A 23,238-nucleotide genomic window follows, 5' to 3' on the forward strand; every position below is an offset into this window, starting at 1 on the left:
TGGGAGAAAAAACTAAGGTTTTCGATTTCAGTCAACCATTGGAGAATGTCAACTCTTTAGTGTTGCAACCATTTGAGGTGGTGAAATATCCATTGAATTTGGTATTCAGGAGAGCTTCAATTCAGAAGTTCTATTTGTGCTTAAATTGGAGGATAGATTTTGGTTGCTGCAGTACGCATGCACGATGCCGTGCTATAGTATCTATGTTTGATTCATTTCCATTCTTGGGCATCACTATTATTAGTTGGCTACAGGTATGCAATTCATATCTAGTTTCCATGTATTTGCATTGAAAATACCAAAAGAATTGCACTTGCATATTAGTTCCTTGTAAGAGGATATTACATTGGTATCAAAGATTGCTTGAAAAGTGTTTGACAAAATGTCAAACAACTGAACTAGAGAAGATTTTGGTGTTTGAAGAAGTTATAAGTTGTTGGGGTTATTACATTGGTATCAGAGCTAAATCCTACCATCCTAAGGGTTTAGCAATTGTATGTAGCCACCTGGGGTTGGCTCTCACAGATTTTCCACTCATAGGCAAGCTTTATTTATCAGGGAACAAGATTTTTACAGGCAGCTAGACACCATGGATGACAGGCAAGAGCGTAGCCCACCAAGAGACAATAGGAATGAGGATCAGGAAACAAGGGAATTTTACAGAGCAATGGTTATAGGACAAGAGTGGATGGCTCAGGCTTTGCAGACACTCACCACCATGGTTGAGCACATGAATCCATAGGATAGACATAATCAGGAACAAGAGGATAATAGGAGTGCAGTGGGATCACCTAGAGCTCATAGAACTCTTTCCAGAATAGCAGACAGGCCCACACGTCCTACCTTTGTTAGAGAAGAACCAGTACAGGAACCAACAAAGGAAGTTGAGGATGAGACATTTGCAGATATCCTTATGGCTGCAAATGATGAATGAGAATTATTGGCACGTAGGTTGGGGAGAGGATGACCTTTGAACGCTTTGTAAATCAGAGAAGAGAACATTACAAGTCACTCAGATAGGATAGGAGGCCTAGGGGTCAAAATAGCGAGTTGAAGATGGCTACAGGCAAGCTTACTATGCCTACATTTGATGGGAGTGGAAAGATGACAGCTCAAGCTTGGATTCATAAGCTTGACACTTTTTTGGCACTAAGGCCAATGATAGAGATTGAAGCTGTCAAATATGCCACTTTGCATTTGGAGGGAGTAGACATGATTGGTGATACCATGGTATGGTAGCACTTCAGCATAATCAAGTGACAGAGTATTAGGACTTTGTGGATAGGTTGGTTGAAAGATTTGACAAGAAAGATCCATAGGTTTATTTCTAGGAATTAGCACAACTGAAACAAATAGGCAACTTGGAGTATTTCATTGGTGAATTTCCATTCTTGGGCATCACTATTATCAGTTCGCTGTAGGTATGCATTTCATATCTAGTTTCCATGTATTTGCATTGAAAATACCAAAAGAATTGCACTTGCATATTAGTTCCTTGTAAGAGGATATTACATTGGTATCAAAGATTGCCGGAAAAGTGTTTGACAAAATGTCGAACAACTGAACTAGAGAAGATTTTGGTGTTTGAAGAAGTTATAACCTGTTGGGGTTATTACAGTGTAAGGTATGCAGAGGAAATCTTACAATGATTGCAAAGAAAACATCCTCAGATGAATAAAGTGAATATTGACACTATATCCTAAGAGATTAATGTGTAACAACCCCCTCTGTTTATGAGATAATAATTAATAAGAATAATAAGTTGAAACAACAAAAAATAATAATTATAAAATATAAATTGAAGTTTAATTTAATTTAAAGTCAAGGGGCATGTGAAGAATCATGATCACTGAAGGAAAAAGATATAAAAATAAAAGAGATATCAGACAAGGAGAAGTAGGCACCAATATGAGGAATGCATTTTATATCTGATTTCATCCCTTGTGGAATGTGAAATGTGGCTCAGCAAATAGAGGACAAAAGAAAAGACCAGAGATTTTAGGACAAAAACCCTTATTTTCTTTGGCAAAGTTAGTGGAGAGAGACCCCTAACTTAGGCAGAAATTTAGAAAACATTTTAAGACAAAAGTAAGGAAGCTGGAGATTGGAAGAAAGACTAAAGCAAAATGTAATTTCAATATTTTCAAAGTTTGTATTCAGATTTTAATTTAAAGTTTATAATGGTCAAAATAATAATTTTGAAGTTAAATTAATAGTAATATTTAATTATGCAAGTATTATTTTGAGTATGGAATATTGTTACCTAGTTCTCCCCTTGGCCCTCTAGACTAGGTGAACTGATCCTTGGTCCTTGGTCCTAGTCCCAGTTCACTTGTGGGTTCCACTTGGGTTCAAACCCGTGCAAACTGGTTCCTCCAGGCCAAACCTAGGTCGAACTAGGGCATACCAAGTGTGAACCAGGTATAGTTCCATTGAGAAATATTCTATAATTTAGTGCAGAAAACAATTATTATAGAGTTTGGATAAGATCTTTAGCATTACAAAACAAAATTTGCTGGAGTTAAAATATTTATTACATCAAATTAAACCATACCTCAAGATTTCATCCAGTGGATTTGTTTATATCCAATTGTCGATAATGACCCTTGTCTAATTAATTGGAAGCTCTCTATGTTGATGTGTAGCTAGTCTGGATCTCTTCTAGGGCTGACTAAGTACACCTAATGGCTAATTGGCTTGTCGGCCTTAGCTATGTTGCTAATGAACTTTGTCATATTAATCCTTATTTGGGTCTGGCCCTATTGGGGCAATTCATGTAACTTGCAATTATGTAATTGGTCAAGACTTATATGAATTCATCTTGTAATTTGTAGGTTTCATCCTATTCTTGGCGCCAAAACTACAAGGCTGATTGGAGGTCTATTAGGAGGCATTGATTCACATATATGCAAGGCCATTCTTGCATCAATAATAATGCTTGGGAGCGATGATAAGAGCTATCATCTATGGTTGGGAAGGTAACAAATTTGATGGTTTGCTTGTGGTTAACAAGCACTTCTACAAAATTAACATGGTATCAAAGCCGGTTCGAAGACTAGGAATGACCCATAGATTTCATTTCACTCAACGCTTCAAGTTGCATTTTTGTCTAATTTCATTATTGACCAAAATTAGGAAAGAAGGCTGGTGGAAGACTAACTTATAAAGTGATAAATATTCTTTATAGTCGAATAACATTCATGAATTTATCATGTTATTAATTCATGGTATATCATTGGGATAGTGAGTCATATATGATTCAGGCATTGATATTTCTCTTTAAAATAGTCTTGGACTATTATTAATCTCTGTGAAATGCTTTCAGGATGGACCAAGAAGCATAAGAGATTAGTAATGGCGGAGATCATTCTTCTCTAGGAGAAGTTTGAGGTGAAAGCCCACGTTCTACCCTCTGTGAGTAGGTATGGTGGATCTGTTAGAAATAGGCAATATTGAGGGGGGGGTGGGGTTAGCATTGTAGCACTTTTGCACTGATTAAATATTTCAAGACTTAACCATATGTGTCCACAAATAATAATACTGAAAAGTAAAGCACGTGACAATGAGAAACTCATAACACCATGATTTGTTTGCAAGGAAACCCTAGCCAAGGGAAAACCCGGTGGGGATGGTACCATACCAATCTCAAAATACTTTGTTAGGAGTTTTGACCTTGTTAGGAGTCATTACATACATACAGTACATTAGTCCTTGTTAGAGGTCTTAATCCTATTAGGAATTGTTTTACAATGGGAGCTTGCTGCTCAATAATGATTTACAATCAATACAATAGGTGATCGATATAATACCAAAATGATTGTACTGATATCCCAATACCTGATTAGTCCTTTGTATAGTTCACACTTGATTCTGACCATACATCAAATCTTGCATCTGATTATCAGCACAACAAAATAGCATCATCATGACATCAAGCATAAAGTTCACATCTCATCATCATACCCCGCATACAAAAACTGTCCTTACTTTATATCCTTCCAAAATTCTTATCTAGTTGGCAATCTTTACAAAACGTGTGACACAATAACCAAAAGTAATCATTAGGATCTGCTAACAAAGGGTTAATATCTAGGATGATGTCCCTACATTACCAAGTAATTGAATTGACAAGGCAATTTAGTTCCTTAGGTCAAATGACCCGATGACTGATACTTGCTCTATATTTTGTGATATCAACTAGTCAACTTATTCTTCATCCAAACATGTGCCAATCACTATCTTAACTCAAGCGAACATACTTACATCATTTGCATACAATATACTATCAATAACCAATATTGTAGCCAATATTGATTAATATCCTATGCTTGCTGATCAAAACAATTTGACTTCTTGCTGTCTTCCTATATTATTACTTGGGTGTTTCTTGATTATCGATAATCAAAATTGATCATTAAGTCAAGCCACCTTACCAGATGGTTATGTTGCCATCAATGACAACATTAATGCTTCCCATTAGTAATCACTTGCCAACAGGATCCACCCTTTGCGAGTGGGCATGGTAGAGATGCATTCTTGTCTGGGAGAAGTATAAGGTGAAAGCACTCGTTCCACCCTCTGCAAGTAGGTATGGTGGAGATGCATTCTTCTTTGGGAGAAGTCTGAGGTGAAAGCCCTCGTTCCACCCTTTGCGAGTAGGTATGGTGGATCCATCCTATCCGAGTAGGCATGGTGATTGTCATGGAAGAAACTCCATGATGTTGCACTTTTGTTTATTCACCGTCTGGAAGTAGTCATGGTGAATGACATTCACATTTTTGTGATGAGCACTTGTATTTCCATTCATGGAAGTAGCCACGATGCAAGATGGATCTACCTTTTGGGGAGTAGCCATGGTGGTTTTGTTCACTTGCATTTTCGTGGGAGTAGCTATGGTGGTTGTCACTATGTAACTCGGATATTGAGAAGGAATCCTCTCTAGCTGAGTGTTGATGTGTAGCTAGGTTGGATCTCTTCCAGGGCCAACCTAGCACACCTAATGGCTAATTGTCTTGTCAGGCTTAGCCATGTTGCTAATGAACTTTGTCGTCTATTCCTATTTGGGCAATTCATGTAACTTGGAATTATGTAGTTGGGCAAGACCTATATGAATGTATCTTGTAATTAATAGGTTTGATCCTATTCTTGGTGTCAAACCTACAAGGCTGATTGGAGGTCTATTAGGAGGCATTGACTCATATATATGCAAGGCTATTCTTGTATCAATAGTGATGAATTCTGTGATGTGCAAAATATGTAGTGTGCTCAAGGCTGATGGTAAGAGCTTATTAATAATGAATGGGAAGCCAAAAGATTTGAGGGTTTTCCTATGGTTAACAAGCACCACCATAAAATTAACGCTCTATAGTGATATATCATTTTTTAAACATTAAACAATATCTTCGATAGGTGAAGGGATTCACAAGCTACTTTTGTAACTTTTTTCAAGTAGGATGTTAATTACAAACAAACTATCTCTTTGTATAGGGAAAAAGTAATAAGCATTTGAGCACTTGGAAAGTAAGAATGTTATTGTGCAGCTGATCCCATTGCCATTGACATTGTTTGTGAATCAATTAATGCCTTTCGATGATGAAGAAGAAGAAGAAGATGAAGATTTAGAAAATTCATTAGATGATTGTAACTTAGTATAAAATTCCAATTTGTTGAAGTCAAGACAATGATACTTTAACTCAATATTATTTAAATATTTTGTTGTTGATAATAGATATGATGTTATGATTACAAGTTTATAGTGTTTTTGCTTTTTTTACGATACTATTTGGCATTCTAATCTTAATTCATGCTTCTAGGTTGTATACATATGTATGAGTGTGTGTATATATAAATTTATATATAAATGTTACATGTATTTGTATTAACAAAGCTAAACCCCATTTCAAAATTTTGCCATATTGGAGTACCGGCTCTTTGAAACTGAATGGAACCCAAACCTGAATCGGCAACTTCGATGCAAGGCAGAAATTAGTAAAAATCTAAAAGGAACATTAGAAATGGTATCAAAGCAGCAGTTTTTATAGCACGTGGGTCTAAATGTATTTTATGCACCTAGAGTCATAATCAGAAGATGCCAGCAACCAGACTAGAGAGAATAAGATGGCCAATTACAGGGAAGAATAAGAGAACTGGCAGAAGGCTTATATGTGAACAAATGACAAAATTGTTCCTTTAAATGCTTTATAATATGAAACACTACATTCAAATCCCTCATGCCTGCACAAACTAATGGAGGGAAAGGCAGCAAGCCAAATCATTTAGGGTTGGTTAGAGCATAACAGGGATCACCACTCGGAATCACACAATCCACATTCTGCCTGGAGATAAGTAGCCATGGGAAGATAAGGAGCCAAACATGTCAACTAATGACTTTGATGAGTGCATAAACACACACTGACTTGATCTAGAATTAGAAGATAGATTCCATTTATACAATTCATAATCCTTTTGGAACAATTTATACCATTATCAGGGTCTTAACAATTCTGTACACACCCATACCTATGCATGCACTCATGAATGCACGCAAATGCTGCCATGCACACACACACACACACACACGATTATGAGGGCCTTTATGATTCTGCACATACACTCCCTTACAAATAGTTGTATATAACTTGAAATCTTGCCCCCAATCTTGAGTAATAAATATAAAATATTGTATGAATGCATATACGAGCCACAACAAATGGAACTAAAATGGATTATACTGATTGAATTTGTCTCCAGAAGCTAAATATATGTTTATTCGAGAAATGTAGGCACAAGATGTTATATGATCTAGAAAACAAATCTAGAGTTGATGGATACTGCGTAATCTTTTAATCTTTGCAGTTTCACAGTTTTTTCCTCCTTTTTGTTGTAGGTAATAATAATGATGCTGTTTAACCTGCTCTTTGGCCTTTAATCAGATCTACAATTGCATGCTGATGACATTTATTACTCTTTGGAAGAAGATGTGGATGACTGGAACCGATTGGAAGCAAAGAGTGCAGCAACAACAAAAGCTCTTCAAAAGAAGGTTCTAAGTGTTGTTATGCTTGTACGACTTGCAGTGGGCTCTATATTTTATTTTTCTAAATGAGACCATCATACAAAGATAACAAACGTATAAGAATATGATGTCATGACCCTGCTTTGATGAAACATCAAATGGGAATTTTCCCATTTAGTGGCATGAAGTTATAGTTATGGATGACTCTTGGCCTGTGACAAGATGGGGCTAAGAGTGAGTAAACAATAAATTATTAAAGGTTTCCATGGGCTGTATAGTGATTAAGTGCTTTTATGATGAGATACGCCACCATATAACAAGCAGATCCAAGGTCTAGCTGAAAACATAGAAATAAAGATAGACTGGGGTTTATGTACGTGCAGGTCCAACCATGCAACAATATATTTGCTACTCTGTGCTAGTTTAAAAAAATCATAAAAACTCTTGTAACATAAATACTGTTCTCAACACAACCATATTCTTGTAAAATTGGTTTTAAGTCTTAAATTCAAATTTTAAAAGGCAAATTGCTTGTTTTTTGAAGAGTTTTATGTTGCCTACTGGTGAAATGGATTTCTTTTTCTTTGTGGTGATCTATACTCTTGAAATAACATAAATCTCTACTAATTACTTATGCTTTGAGTGCAACTTTTTCTTCTTTGCATTTCCTTCCCTTTACAGAGTTAATTTATATTTTGGGCTTTGGTTATGGTGATTAAATTCTTGCAGTGACACTTTTCATCCTTTCTCTTAAAGTTTTCCTCAGTCAACAACCATTTATTATTTTGAGCATGTGACCTCATCTTGTTAAATGTGCTATTAGCATTGTTTCTATGCAAGGTTTGAAGCCTAATTAGTCTTTTATTACTTAGAGTAGGCAGGAAGTCGCCAAATGGCATTCCCTTGTTTTTGAAATATAAAGCGACCAAAACAAGGGGGTTGGCCCTTACAAACAAAATGCTGGCAACCAGCACACTACCAACAAAAACAAACAGGAGACATCACTGTATCAGAGAACTACCCTAACAACCAAGAAACAACCAGCTAGCAGAGAATTAACCAAACTAAATTAACAGTTATACTAACCATACTATGATTGTTCAAAGTATAATCTGTTGGCATAAATAGATCAACCCATCCCAGAATGAGTAACATCAATTCTAGTATCAAAACCTATAATACTTTACATACTATTAAAGTTCAGAATATAAAATTATTGGCATACAAGCCAACCCAAGTCTAAGTAACAGCTGTAAACCAGCAAACCAGATAGCAATTGAAAACAAAAAACAACTAGAGATATAAAATCCCATTTTTATTTTTCATCCTTTTCCTTTCCTTTCCCAGCCAGGAGCACCCTAGCCCAGTCTTCAACAAAAAACTTATAGAGGAGCTTGTTATCCTCCATGTCCAACCCCTTTTTGTCTTTCTCCTGCGCTAGCAATTGGAGGGTGGTAGGAGCAACATGAGTAACCTTCAGTGCAAATTTAGAGCAGTAAAACCCCTCCTCTAAGAATTTGACCCTTTTTTCCAGCTGTACCTTCTTTTCATCCTGTTCCTCCTCTTCTTTGTTTTCTTTTTCATAATTTTTATATACCTCCTAGTCTTTGTCAAGGGCTGGTTTTCATCTTGCAAAACTTGAGGGTTAGTAAAAACATTAGTTTTTTCCTTTATCAAGGAGGAGATGGTAATGGGAGAGGTGTCCACTTTGCTGCTGTCCTCACAGAAGGTTATAGGCTGCAGGGTAAAGCTTGTTGACACATGTGTAGTCTTAGTGGTAATGGCATTACTAGCAAACGCCTGAGTAGTACCAGCAGACACCTAGGTATTATCAACAGAGTTTTCACTTTTTTCTTTCTCCTCATTCCTCTTCTCTCTCTTGAAGTCAGAATGTTTCTCCTCCTCCAGTTCTCTTTCATTATTTTCAGAACTCTCCCCCTTCGCCTCATCTACCCTATATCCACTAGCTTTTTGTTTATACCTTGCCTGTGTTTTTGCAAGCCTTCCCGACCTTCTCCTACCCTTTCCACCTCCTTCCTCTTCCGACTCCTCAATTTCCACCTCCACTGGTTTTTCAATTTTAATTTTTTTACTACCCTTATGTTCAATGACCAGTTCAGGGTTTTTCTTTTTCTTATTTTCCCTACTAGGGGAAGGGCGCGAAGTGTGGATTCTAGTACCAGTGCTGGTACCCGGCGGGGAATTCTAGTGGTGGCATTGATTTTCAACCACGACAACCCTAGGGGGGCAGAGGGCAAGATGGAACTGATAGTCTAAAAATCAGGCCCTAGTGGATGATGGTAAAATTATTACCCTTACTCCTCTTCTCCCTAACATCACTAATCATATCCTCAAGGGAATGTAACAGAAAGAACGGAATAGAAATAAAGTCTCTATTTCTAAAATGGTTCCGAAGGGGGAAGTGATAATAATAATAAACTCCAAACTTGCCTTCGACTCTCGAGTATGAGGTACTTCATTAACACCAAATAGACATCCTCCCAAGGAGCTGGTAGCTTATTCCTTCAGAAGCCTCCTCTACAGCGAACAGGTTCTTCATTTTCTGCAAAAAAACTATTCATGCTGGCCTCGTGTGCCGTCTTCGTAACCTTCTTCCATTTCTTCCCCTTTATAAACAGCTCAGTAGCCATAGCAATAACCTCTTCATTAACTTGGAATGTAATACCATTAATGGTGACCCTATGGTCATTCCATCCATTCACAAACTGAAGAGAACATTTTTCGTCATACCCTGCCATTGCCTGCATATAAGGAAGAAAACCCCCTTCTTTTAATAGGAACCGGGTTTGCCATCCTATCTTTGAAATTTTCTATTTTTGTTGGCTCCAATTGATTCAAATCTCCACCCATTTCTTCCCCACTAGCTCCTGATCCACCAACTTTAGTAATTTGCATTTGAACCTTCCTGCCGTTAATCTTTCTGTCAACAATGATATTATTAAACATCAACAACACAACAATGATGCAAATAGCCTCTATAGGGTCTTTAAACTTCTCGCAAGCAATTTTTCTGGGTGCTTCGAAATCCCATTCATTTTCATTATGGGATTTGTGCGTACTTGATATCATTACTCCACCATCCTTGAAATCTCTGACAACATCTGAAACTATATCTTTTGTACTTTCGAAAAGGAAATAATTTAAATTTCGCGTTATGTTACCATAATGGCGAAGTAACTCATATCTCAAATTGCGACTATTTATTATCTAGTCTGTATGACGGTGTCTCATCATCTTTCCCTTATTTTTTATTAAATTTAACAAATATCGCCTTCCTAGATATAATGCTGCCAAAATTGGCACTAATCTTTATTTGTCTAGCCATGCTTAATTTTTGTTCCCCCCCCTTAACTTGCAGATCAGGGTCTTAATTTCCTCCTTTAGCATATCCATGCTTCTCCAACTTGTCATTTCCTTTAAATCAAACCCCATGGCAGCCGTAGCATCTGCCACCATATTACCTTCCTTGTATATGTGCTGCAACTGGACTTTTTCCATCCCATTTATGATATGTCTAATGTCCGTGATGATAGTTTGGATATTCCAGTTGGGCTAAGAAGCTCCCTTCGCCATATCAATTATTAATTTGGAGTCACCTTCTATAGTTATTTCCTTTATTTGCATTTCACTAATCAATTGTAGACCCCAAAGTAGAGCCATTGTTTCAGCCAAATTATTACTTCCCCCTCCAACATTCCCAGAGTAGACTAGCAGCACATCATCATTTCCATTCCTCAACACTCCGCCTGCCACCCCTATTCCCTTTTTTGCAACACCATTGAAGTTTAGCTTAAGCTGTGTTATTGTTGGTGGTTTCCATCTTGTCTGCTGCCTCTTGATAACCTTAGAGTTATCAAATTGCTTAAAATTCCATTGCATACCCTACTTTTCCGCTATTTGGCATTCCTTCCTACTTGGTTCTTCCTTTAGTGTCTTATATTTGGCAATCCTTATATTTTCTTTCAGCAGTTTCTCCATAATTCCCTTTCCTCTTCACGAAAGATTCTATTATTTCTTTCTTTCCATATGCGCTGGCAAAAATATGATGGGACAATCTTCCATAAGAATACTAGCTTGGGATGAAAAAAAGGACAGTCCCAGTTTTCCACAAATTGACTTAAGTTCTCTTTCATCACCCAACTTAGTCCAAATTTCTCCCACACTAGTGACCAGATCTTTAGGGAATATGGGCATTCAAGGGAGAGGTGAGAGACACTCTCCTCTTTTTCTTTGCATAGATAACATCTGTTTGTAATAAAAAAACCCCTTTTATCAGATTATCCAGTGATAATATTTTACCATGTTGAATAGTCCACTAGAAGAAATTTATTTTGGGTAGAAGATTACTAATCCAAACTTTACGCCATATTGTGGGGCAAAAGTCCTTTCTGAAGAGTTGTTTGTAAGCCAACTTGACAGTAAAATTACTAGTAGGAGTTAAATCCCATACCACCTTATCCTCCTGACCTAGAATTGGTAGTCTTTGCACTTCAATCAGCTCTTCCAGTTCATTAAGAAGTTGGATATCCTCCTGGGAACATGTGTCTCTTTGCAATTTCTTCCACTTCCTTCCTAGGTCAATATGATCCCCTACTCTCAACCCCATCTTTGTCTTCAATTTCTCCATTAGTCTTCTAAATTTGCTGTAAACCAGTAGTTTCTCCCCCATCCAATTATCCCCCTAGAACCTGATGTTCCGCCCATTGCCCATAATCCACCTTACCCCTTCCCTCAGCATACCTTTGCTTTTGACAATATTCATCCATATTTTTAATCCCCACGGGAGGTCATTGTTAAAAAGATTATGAGCGAAAAGGGAGTTAGAAAGGTATTTGGCTTTCATGATATTGCTCCAATCCGTATTATTTTCTCCTAGTCTCCATCCAATTTTAGCAAGGAGGGCTTTATTCAAATCTCTAAGCCTTCTCACTCCCAGTCCCCCCCTTTCCTTTGGTTTGCAAACATCCTCCGAGTTGACAAGATTAAAAAAATTCTTTTCCTCTGTACCTAACCAAAGGAAATTCCTCTATATTCTCTCAATTTTGTCCGCTATATTTTGATTTACTTTAAAAAGGGACAAAAAGTATATTGGAATACCTTGTAGAGCCGCAGAAAGTAGCTGTAGTTTACCAGTATTACTAAGGATTTTCCCTTTCCATCCTGCTAGCTTCTTTTGGATTAGTTCAACAATAGTATTTCAGAAATCATTAGTCACCTCCCTAGTGGTTAACTGTAGGCCAAGATAAGTATTCGGAAGGTTGGCCGACTGGTAGCCTAGGATGTTCCTAATCTTCCTTTGCATAAGAGCATCGATGTTAAAAAAACAAAGTTTACTTTTAAAGTAGTTTATTTGCTGACCTAAGCTGTCTTCATAGTTTCTAAATATACTCTTTCATGTCTCAGCTTCCATAATAGATGACTCTCCAAAAAGAAAGGTATCATCAACAAATTGTTGTAACACTTTAGATTCAGTAGTGGTAGCAAGTTTATTAACACATCCCGTACTTACCAGATTGGTAAATGATCTCCCTCGAACTTCTGCCACCATAATAAAGAGGTAGGGGAAAAGCGGGTCTCCTTGCCTTAAACCTCTTTCTGCTTCAAAATTGCCCCAAGGAGAGCCATTTAGTAGGACCGCATATTGTACAGTGCCCACCATCATCCTAATAAGGTTTATGACTTTATCATTAAACCTTACTCTTTCAAGCACATCATAAAGGAAGTCCCACTTTACCTTATCATACGCCTTAGATATATCCAGCTTGAAGGCCATACCAGCTCTTTTACTTTTCTCCATGGAATGTATGATCTCGTGAGTAGTTATCGCAGCATCCAGAATTTGTCTTCCCGGCACAAACCCCTTTTCTGGTGCTCCTGTGATGCTCTCAAGGAAGGGCTTGATCCTATTGACCAACACTTTAGCAAGAATTTTATAGACTGTTTTACACAGGCTTATAGGTCTAAAGTCCAGGAGACTCGTGGGTGTCAGAGTCTTAGGGACTAGAGCAATAAAAGTCCTATTTATCCTTTTTAGCATCTTCTCCGTTCTAAAGAAATCCTTGGTAGCCCAGATCAGCTCATTTTTAATGACCTCCCAGAAACGCTGGAAAAACGCTATGGGGAAACCATAAGGTCCTAGGGCTTTGTAAGCTTTCATGGAAAATACAGCCCTTTTCACTTCCTCCTTTGTGATGTTTCCTAGAATGCTATTATTTTCCACTTCTCCAAGCACTTATGGAATTGTATTTATCAAACTTCTTCTAATAATCTGATTTCCTAATCTAAAATCCTTTTTATAAGCTTGCTAAAGTATTCCACCGCATGTCTTCCCATTTCCTCCCGATCCTTATATTCTCCACCCCTTCTCCTTCTAACTTGTTGATCGTGTTTCTTCTTTAATTATTCGAAGCCGACCTGTGGAAAAAGGTGGTATTCCTGTCTCCCTCAGTTAACCATTGAACCCTCGATCTTTGCTTCCAAAATATTTCCTCCTCAGAATGATATCCTTCCATTTTTTTCTATACTTTTCTTCTTCTTGAGTAGCTTCATCCAAATTATTTCCCTCAGCAATCTCCCCTTGCAGCTTCTTAAGTTTTTCCTTCACATCTCTTTTGACTTTGAACAAATCTGCAAAGGAGCTCTTAGTCTAGCCCTGAACATTTCTCCTTATATTATCTAACTTTTGAGTTAATCTGTACATAGCAATACCCTCAATCCTTACATTCCACCACTCTTGGACTCCGTCTTTGAATTTCGGGTGGGATTGCCACATAATCTCATACCTGAAAGGTTTTGGACCACCTTTAATACCATCCTCCCAATGAAAGATTAAAGGGGAATGGTCTGAAGTAGTTCTTGTGAGGTTCTCCAAGAGAGAATTACTCAACCGATTCCAATTCCCCGTCACCATCAGTCTATCTAGTCTTACTTGAATGAGATCACCTCCTTTTCTATTATTAGTCCATGTGAATGGGTTCCCTCTTAGATCAGCATCAATGAAATCCATTTTCCCCATAAAATCATGAAGGTCCAGCAAGCTTTCAGGGCAGTCCCTATTTCCACCCAACTTTTCCAAATGATAGAGGGGGGTATTAAAATCTCCCATACACATTAACTGTTTATCCTTCATAGTTTTTAAAATCCTTTCGAGCTTTCCATAAGTTTCTTTCCTCCCTATCTTGCTATTAGAAGCATAGATATTGATAAGCCCCCATCTTTGATTACTAGTTTGGAACTACGTTATTACAAATTTTTTATCTCTCCATACCCCAACCCTCGTTATAGAACATGAGTTCCACATGGTGGTAGTACCCCCTGAGGCTCAATCAGCATCCATATGCATGAAGGCAGCCCTAGGCCAAACATGACTTACTAATCTAACAAAATTAGCACTAGACATTTTTGTTTCTTGAATTAACACACAGTCCACCTTTTCCTGAAATATGCAATGTTTTAAAGCATACTGTTTCTGGGGGTTATATAACCCCCTTAAATTCCAAGAGAGGAATTTAATTTCTTACCTCTTGTTACAGTCTCCAGTGTAAACTGTTTACCACTGGCCATGTCCCTTGCTGCTTGTTTTGTCCTAGTAGCTCTATTAGTTGGTCTTCCAGTTGTACCACATGTTCCTACATTTGGTTCCCCCCCACCTTGTCTTCCTTTTTTGTACTTCCCATTCCTCATTATCACCCGCTTGTGGGGAAGCGAGGCTTAGTTCCTTTTCAACTTGATCCAAACTTGCCATCACTTTTGCTGCTATCTCCGCTGGATATGCCTTCCTCATTCTCAGAGGGGTGTATAACCTTTCTTGTGGAGCACAATCTACAACAATATGTTCTTGTGAGCCCTTACCTCCTGGACTTGTTGGAGAAATGATGGAGGAAGGTGAAATAGTGGCATTCCCTTGTTACTTTCACTGGAATGGAGTTTATTTGATTTGATTTTATTATACGTAAATTTTATCAAATGAGGGCTCTTGTAAGATTTTTACATTCTTTATGGGAGCAACTTTTACTGAGATTGGAGTTTTAGTCTGTAACAAAGGACAATCCTTTCTCAAATGCCTATCATGCTCACGAAAAACATGAGCAAAGCCCACAAAACCTATAATGTGTCATTGAAACATTATATTCAAATTGAAAATAGATAGCTGAAGGAATGTCTTCCTTAGGTATAACATAAATTCAAACCTTAGCCTTTGAGTGAGGAAGGGAGAGTTTCCCTAGAGGTTGAATTTAGAAGTATATGGTAGAAAAAAGCAGAATTCTGGAGCAACATTCTAGATTTCATTAAACAAGGAGTCAATCAAACAACATCTAGGGGTTTGAGATTAGGAGACCAAGAAAAGGCTCAAACACAACTCTTCCCATATTCCAAAAAGAGTGGCTCAAAACCTTTCTGTATATAATACCCAAACTTTTAAATATAACTAGACATGACCTTTTTGGCCATTCTACAAAATGGAACATAAGCATCCTTTCTCACATAGAAGCAATCCAATCACCAAAGGATCATCTAGAAGGAAGAGCATCTTTGTTCAAGGGGACAAAAAGATTTTAAGTATCTCTCCACTCTTTCTAACAGTTCAACCATTTCTGAGTTAGAGAAAACAATCAAAATTGTCCTAGAAAAAGAAGGATGCTTACCATTTCTACCTCCTTCACTTTTCATTTATCATAAAAACTTCTGAGGTCTCCTCCATGGTCATCCACTTTAGAGGAGGATATTTCTATAGGCACAAAAGTGGTCTATTCTACACTGTTAAGGTTTTCTCAATAACCATCCTTTGCAGGGAAGCATGCTGTTTTAGGCATCAAAGTGTTCTATTCTACATGATGAGTTTGATTGAATTATTTTTTAGCACCTTCAGACTTTCCAACATTCTCAATGGCAACGTGGTGAATATCCTTCTTATCTATAACTTAATTGTTTCCTCTCTAACATTGCTACCATCTTCAGTCTTTCCATTCTCTGCAGTTGCGAGGTCAATCAATTCATTGGACACTTCACTCGAGTAGTAGTCTCTCCATAGGAGGTAATAATGACAAGGAGTTAACATACAACACACAAGCCTTGACACACAGCTAAACACTTTATGAGGGAGCATAAATCTCGGAAGAAAGCACAACTAAGAGAAAACAAAGATCTCAATTACGAAACAACACACTAAGAAACAAATAGTGAATTCAAGAAGATGAATATCATTAAGAGGACTAGATCGATTGAGGAAGGAGGAATCTTGAAGATTTTTCATAGAGGATGACTGTGTTTTTCTCACACAGCTTAAGAGCTCCCCCACTTTCATTGTCATCTAGATTAATTAAATATTTTCATGCGACCAAAAGGTTTATAAATTGGATTCAGTAGCTTCCGGATCTATGATTCAATATGAAAACCTACTGGAATAATCCAAGACGTCTAAATATAAGTTGTGCCTATAGGAGCATAGAAACCCACCAGAAACAACCGGAAATAGGAAAGATCTGCAAGCCATATGAGACTCAAATTGTGTTGATGTAAGGGTCCAGAAAAATCTAATATCATATTCTTTATATGAGTTGGAACAACAAAGAAATTGCAAAATTAGGCCCTTACACCTCTAAGAAACTTACTTAAACTCCTGTAAAATCATTTGTGCAAATGTGAAGAGAGAATCACTGTTATTATGGCTGATTGTGAAGGCTGGATAAACTCTCTCCTCACATCTGAATGGTCCTTATTTAATAACTTTTACCAGGTATTTGATAAACCCCTTTCTACACCTTAGTACTTTTACATTAATAAGCAGCTATATATAGTTATAAAATACAAATAAACTTTAAAGATACAATTGCTGCAGCCAAATAGCTATCAGATGGTAGTGGATTGTATTTTTGGCTTACCTTTGTCAGGTCCTTGCAATTATAAGTTCTGTTGACAGAAATATTTACCAAGAAATACCTTTGTTTTCGCACGAGTAAGGTCTTGACAAGCTGATGAGTTTATTTGCTGGTGACATGCTTTCATCTTCTACAAGCATGAAAGTCTGCTACCATTCATATGGGCTGTCACACATGATGCTTTATATGTTCATTATTTTTGGCTTCATAATGTCAGTAGTGGAGATCTAAGTAGCCAATCCATATTTTGGTTCTGGGCTTTGACAAAAAATACTTTTTGGGCCGGATTCTGGTATTGTGGGTATATATATAGGCACTCTCTCTCTCTCTCTCTCTCTCTATATATATATATATATATATATATATATATATTTATATATTTATATGTGTGTGTGTATGTATATTTATAGATTCATTCATGTAACATGTCAATGTTCATTCATGATTGGTTCAAAACTACAAAGTTCAAACATATAATAATAACAATTCTCCATGGAGTTTCTGGTACGGGTACGAGTGGAAGCCAAAATTAGGGGATGGGACCTTAGGGGATGATGATTAAAGACATAGGGTATTTGTAATGTCCCATTTTTTTGAAGGAATTAATTATAAAGTTATCAATTAAAAAAATATATATTACAAGGTAACTTTATAAATTAAATAAAAAAAGCTTCTAGAGGTTGCTGGAAGAAGCGGAAAAAAATTAAAAAGGGAGGCCGACCTATCAAGGAAAAAAGAATAAATAGGCATTGAGGGCTCATTGTCTATCATCGAGATTTATTATTGATTTTTGCTTATGTGCGTTGTGGAGCCTAGCGTTTCTGCAAATAGTCACAATTGGCCATTGAGAACGAAAACTCTCAATTGGTACGCAATTTTGAGGGTGTGAGAGATCACCTGAATTATTGCAGCTGTGGGAAGGATATTTCAGTCCTTTCATTTGTGCTTAATTGCTGATTTGGAGTTTCCAGTGGAGTTGCACTTTCACCATATCATCTACAGCATTCAGTCTCCACCATTTGATCAATCCAGGTTCTTTATTTCAATCTGTAGTTGCAACAAGTTTTCAATTGTATAGAGCCAGTTAGGGTTTCTTTGTAATGTGCTATGTCATAATGTTTTGGTGCTGAAATTTGCCATATCATTTGTAAAAACATTTGATTTTTATTGAATGAATACATTGGCACTGCTTTTTCTTTTATTTCAGCAATATATTTTAGTAGTGTATTAAATTTAGGGTTTGTTTAGTGGCCCATTGGTATGGGTCATTACAGTATTTTTTTAATATAGAGACATAATTCAAATATACATATCATAACATTGATAAAACATTCATCATAGACATTTTAGAAGCTCAATACATGTAACATAACAAATTGAAATTAATGAAATTCAAATACTTTGTACTTTCATTGTAATATATATTGCGTACATGTAGCAAAAATGCCCAAAGACTCCCAGTATCATGCGTAAAATCAAAATGACATAAAGAGTAGCTCAACTAAAATACTAAAAGTAAACACTAAACAATAAACAATTACATAGAACTTAAGTTTAACTCTGTAATTAGATGTCCCTAATAATCAAAATCAATATCATATCTACAAATAGTATATCCAAAATATAGAGCTATCCTTTACGAATCAAAATCAAAATCAAAATGAGCATCATGATCATCCTCTGAGTCACTGGTAGGGGTAGGCAGAGGGTCCTCATCCAATAGAATCCCAAGCAATCTTGGAGGTATTTCATCTTCCGCAATCTGCAAAGCATCCTCGAGATTTACATTCAAATGTAATGTTCTAGTTTGACGATACTAAGGAGTCTATCGATCCTATAGCTACAATACATTGTGAACAACCACTAACTTTTTTGATGGTTTAGAGGTAAGGTTGTTCCACTTCATTGATTGGATGAAGTTATATGTGGACCAATTCTTCTCAGCAGCAGAGGAACTCACAACTTGCAAAAGAAGATGAATGGCAAAAACTCTCATCTTGGATGTATCTTTACCATGCCACGTCCACCATCCAATAGGGTCCCTTTGAGCTAATGTATCTCTATCTGTCTTCCCCTTTGGCCTACCAAACGTTGGACCATGAAGATTGGCAAAGTCAAGCCATTACTCTCAAAGATTACCAACATCTCTATCATTGTACATTTTTGTGAGGGCCTTGAAGAAACCCTTCTTCTCCTAAGTTGAACAGATAAAAACATATTAAATTAGTAAATGCCAAATAATGATTAATGATAATTAAAGATTGAAGAGATCTATTTTGAAGCTTGTTATTTCACATTTAAATTGAAAAGTAAAACTTGAGATTTTAGAATTGAGACGCACCTCCTCATCCCTAGATGGAGGCACTCTCAAAGGTCTTGGTGCATACTATTTAGGATTAACAACATAGGCTTCCCTATGAAGTAGAGTGTATATAATGTTCCACCTTCGCATCACAATGGGCTTAAAATGCTCCTCATAAAACCCCAACTTAGGGTCCTTGGCATGAATAACATACTTGATCTGCCCAAGCATGCTATCAAAAGTCTCATAAAACTCTCCAAGGTTAGGAGAGTCATTACCAGCATGTCTAATGACCGACACATAGGGTCAACAAAGTAGCAAATGTAACTGCAAATGCAAATAATTACAAGTGAGAAACAACATAAATTTTAAAATTGTTAATTATTAAATAATAGAATCAACAAGTTCTAAAATTGGAAATAATTTAATCAAATCAACTATAATAATTTTATAAGTTTATTCTCATTGTGGTCCACTAGTTATCATCTTTACACTTCTTTCATACGGGGTGCTTGATTCATGCCATCTATTCCGCTCTGCATTGACCAACATGGATTGCAAGGCCTCTTGGACCTCAAGCATCCTCTACAACAAAATGAAGTAGCTAGCATATCTAGTCTCTACGGGCTTGAGGAATTCTTTCTTTGTAAATGTCCGAAATAATGCAAGAGACGTGTGATGATTGCATACTCACATAACATTGCTTTTAGGTTTTATCCAATCAATTTTTTCAATGCCTTTCAAGGTGTTATTTAATGCATGTACACAACATGGGGTCCAAAAAATGTGTCTATAAGTACTCTCCAACATCATTCTAGCTGACTTACACACTCGGGCTGAATCAATGACTACTTGCACAGCATTTGAAGGTCCAACCTTTTCTACAACATCCTTCAAAATCTGAAATTGGAAATGCATCCTTCCTTTTCTCTGTATAGTCAATAGCTCTAAGAAAATAAGAGCCTGTTGTTCTAGTGACAATAAGATTGATGAATGGCTGATGTTCGATATTGGTCCACCCATCCATGATGATAGAGCATCCATCACTTATCCATGTTTGTCTCATATCCTCCATTAAAATGCGTACTTTTGAATACTCTTTATCAAGGATAGTGGTACGTAGTTTTCTCTCCCTAGGTGGTACAAATGATGGACCAACAACACATCTTTGTACGTTTGTTTATAAAAATGAGGAACGTGACACATCAAATGGTATACCATGAGCAAAAAGAAGCCTACCAATAGATTCTTCAGCTTTCTCTTTTGTAGCCACATTAAACAAATCAGCGTTTGTTTCTCTTTTGGTCTTCTTTCCCTTTCCTCTACTAGTAGTGATTGGCTTGTGGGGGTTGTGCTATACTTCTTGTCCTGCATTGTGTAACCACAAAATGTAATTAACAATACAAAACTTTTCAACTTACTTTTGCATTTCTTTGAGTTTAGTTCATTATTTAATCAGTTAGTATTGATCAATCAATTGACCTCAATTGATATAATGATTCCTCTTACTGAAGGTTTTCGTTCAGTCTTTTTAGTTTTTATGTTTGTTGAGCCTATGCTTGATTTTTTAAGCCTTCAAAGTCATTTTTTTTTTCATTTTTAAGTGTGTCTGTTGGCTTTTGGTCTTTTGATTTTGCTCATGTCATTGCTTTCGATTTTCCCTTCGATTCAGTCTATCTTAGGACTTAATAGGAGTTGGCAATCAAAAGATATGACCATTTTAGTGCCCAAAAAGTGGACTCTCTAGGTGCAAGTGCACGAATTAAAATATCAGGTTATATTTTAAAATTGACATTCACTTTTTGAAAAATATAACATGAATTCACTTTATGTTATGTTTTTAAGTTACTTTATCATTTTAATTTTTCACTTAAAGTAATTATAGAGCACTTTATGTTATATTTTTAAGTTGAGTTACTTTTTAATTTTTGACTTAAGTGTCTATATTAACTATATAGTTTGATATAATTTTTCACTTAAGTGACTATATTAACTATATAGTTTGATTTAATTTTTGTGTTTTAATTCAAAACATCTTAGTGAATGTTGCTTTTCGAATGATAGCACATTATATATTAATATATAAAGTGTAAATATTATTTATGGCTCATTTAACTTTTTAAGTAATATTTCTTCAAGAATTAAATTGACATGTGCTTAATTCATCACTTAAGTTGTGCATAACATGTCTATAAATCCATTTACATGAAAATATGTAATTGCCTCTAGAGACCACGATTTTGAGTTAAAAGGCAATTTTAGAGCACATAAAATATGTAAATAAATGTGTTCAAAATTTGCAAAGACTCTCCAAGGGTGAGACTTGCATATTCAAGTGTTTTTAAAACATGCAATGACCCCTAGAGTGTGCGATTTTGCACTAAAGGCATTTTTAAAACACTTATACATCATGCATATTAATATATGCAGTCACCCTCCTAGAGTGAGCAATGCATATTTGTGTTTTTAAAATATGTAATGAGGCTTGGAGAGTGTTTTTGCACTACTTGCATTGTTTTGCAATTTTAAAACATGCAAATGCACTCCAAGAGTGTGATTTGCACTTCTAACCAATGGATTTTATATGTAATGTGTTTGGGAAAATCTGATTTTGCATCCAAAAATCATGTAATTACCCTCCAAGACCCCATTTTTTGCACTCCAAAGCCAAAAACGTCCAAACATGTGGCACGTATTACATATTTTAAATATGTAATGAGGTCTTGAGAGTGCGATTTGCACTTCCAGCCATCATATGAATACATTTTAAACATGTAAATGCATCCATAGCCCCCGATTTGGCATTTCAACACATGCATATGCATTTGGAGACCACGATTTTGCATCTTGAAGCCAAATGACTCAAATACATGCATTTTAGGGCATGTTCTTGCTGAAAACGCTGAAAAAATTGGGTTTTTCATTCACTTTCTTTGCATTTGGATCCATGTATTAACATTTAGGGAAGATGTTTTTGCATTCCCAAGCCAAAAACGAACTATATATATGCATTTGTGAGCCTCATTTTTGCAAAAACGACCTAGATTTTTGCATAAAAGGGCACCTTTTTTAAAAACACACTTAAAAAATGACATTTCCAGTGCATACGTTTGGATCAATAGGGGTTGTTTTTGAGCTTTAATGCATGCTATTGTATTTGGAGATCACGTTTTTGACATTCTCATGCCAAATCCAACCATTGAATGCTCATTACTTGCAAGATTGAAGAAGTCAATATTATTGTTTGATAATCTAGTTTTGGAGGAGAATTGGTCTTCAAGTCTATAATTCTCGCTATTTTTGCTCATTGATTTTCAAGTAAGTGGACATTTTCATTCTTGTTCATTATTTTATGCTTATCTTGCTATTTTGATGCATATTTTAGCTTGATGTTGCACACTTGTTGATATATATGCCATGAAAAGTGCATTTTTCTTTTAAATATGATGAAAACTCTCATTTTCATACTTTTGGATTTGTCCCAAATTCCAAATTCGAAATTGCACTTGCCTCTTGACATGTTTGAGTCTAAAACCACAGGTATATGTTTGTTTTGTGTTTGTTTTTGTTATAAAAATCATCATTTGTTGTATGCAAGAAAGCTATGCCACACTTGTGCAAGCATAACTTTGATTATGTAATACGAATTTCAGAGAAAAGTGAATAAAAAAACCAATTGGATTCGAAGCTTTGACTAGAAGCAATTGTGATGGAGCAAATTAAAAGCTTTGACTGTAATTTGTGCCTATTGTCTTTGATTCATGTTATTATTGTATGTTCAATAATAAAGCTTAGTGAGTTAAGAAGCAATCAGAGCTTTGACTGGGAGCGGTTGTGGAGATATATAGATTAGGAGCTTTGCTTGTAGCTTGTATCTCTTTCTTAATTCACAAAATAGTTAGAATTCTTTACTTCTGGAAGTCTTTGTGCCCCAATAGTGAAAATTATGCTTATAAAATAGGTTAAAACAAGACTTAGAGCCAAAGTGGTATGCTTTCCAGTAGCCTTTGAGTTAGTGTTGG

The 23,238-nt window shown here is 36.2% G+C and overlaps 1 protein-coding gene across 2 annotated transcripts in view; it reads left to right on the forward strand.

The window, feature by feature from the left end:
- Nucleotides 1–23,238, forward strand: part of LOC149567088 (transcription initiation factor TFIID subunit) — an 86,103-nt gene that overhangs the window by 9,883 nt on the left and 52,982 nt on the right. For both annotated transcript variants that reach the window (XM_089820306.1, XM_089820307.1), the window contains exon 2: nucleotides 6,933–7,042. In XM_089820306.1, coding sequence (XP_089676432.1) covers nucleotides 6,933–7,042 — 110 coding nt within the window. The remainder of the gene's footprint in view (nucleotides 1–6,932; nucleotides 7,043–23,238) is intronic.

This window comes from Cupressus sempervirens, chromosome 3, assembly GCF_028749045.1.
Source record: "Cupressus sempervirens isolate cs-2001-9-10 chromosome 3, ASM2874904v1, whole genome shotgun sequence".
Classification (NCBI taxonomy): domain Eukaryota; kingdom Viridiplantae; phylum Streptophyta; class Pinopsida; order Cupressales; family Cupressaceae; genus Cupressus; species Cupressus sempervirens.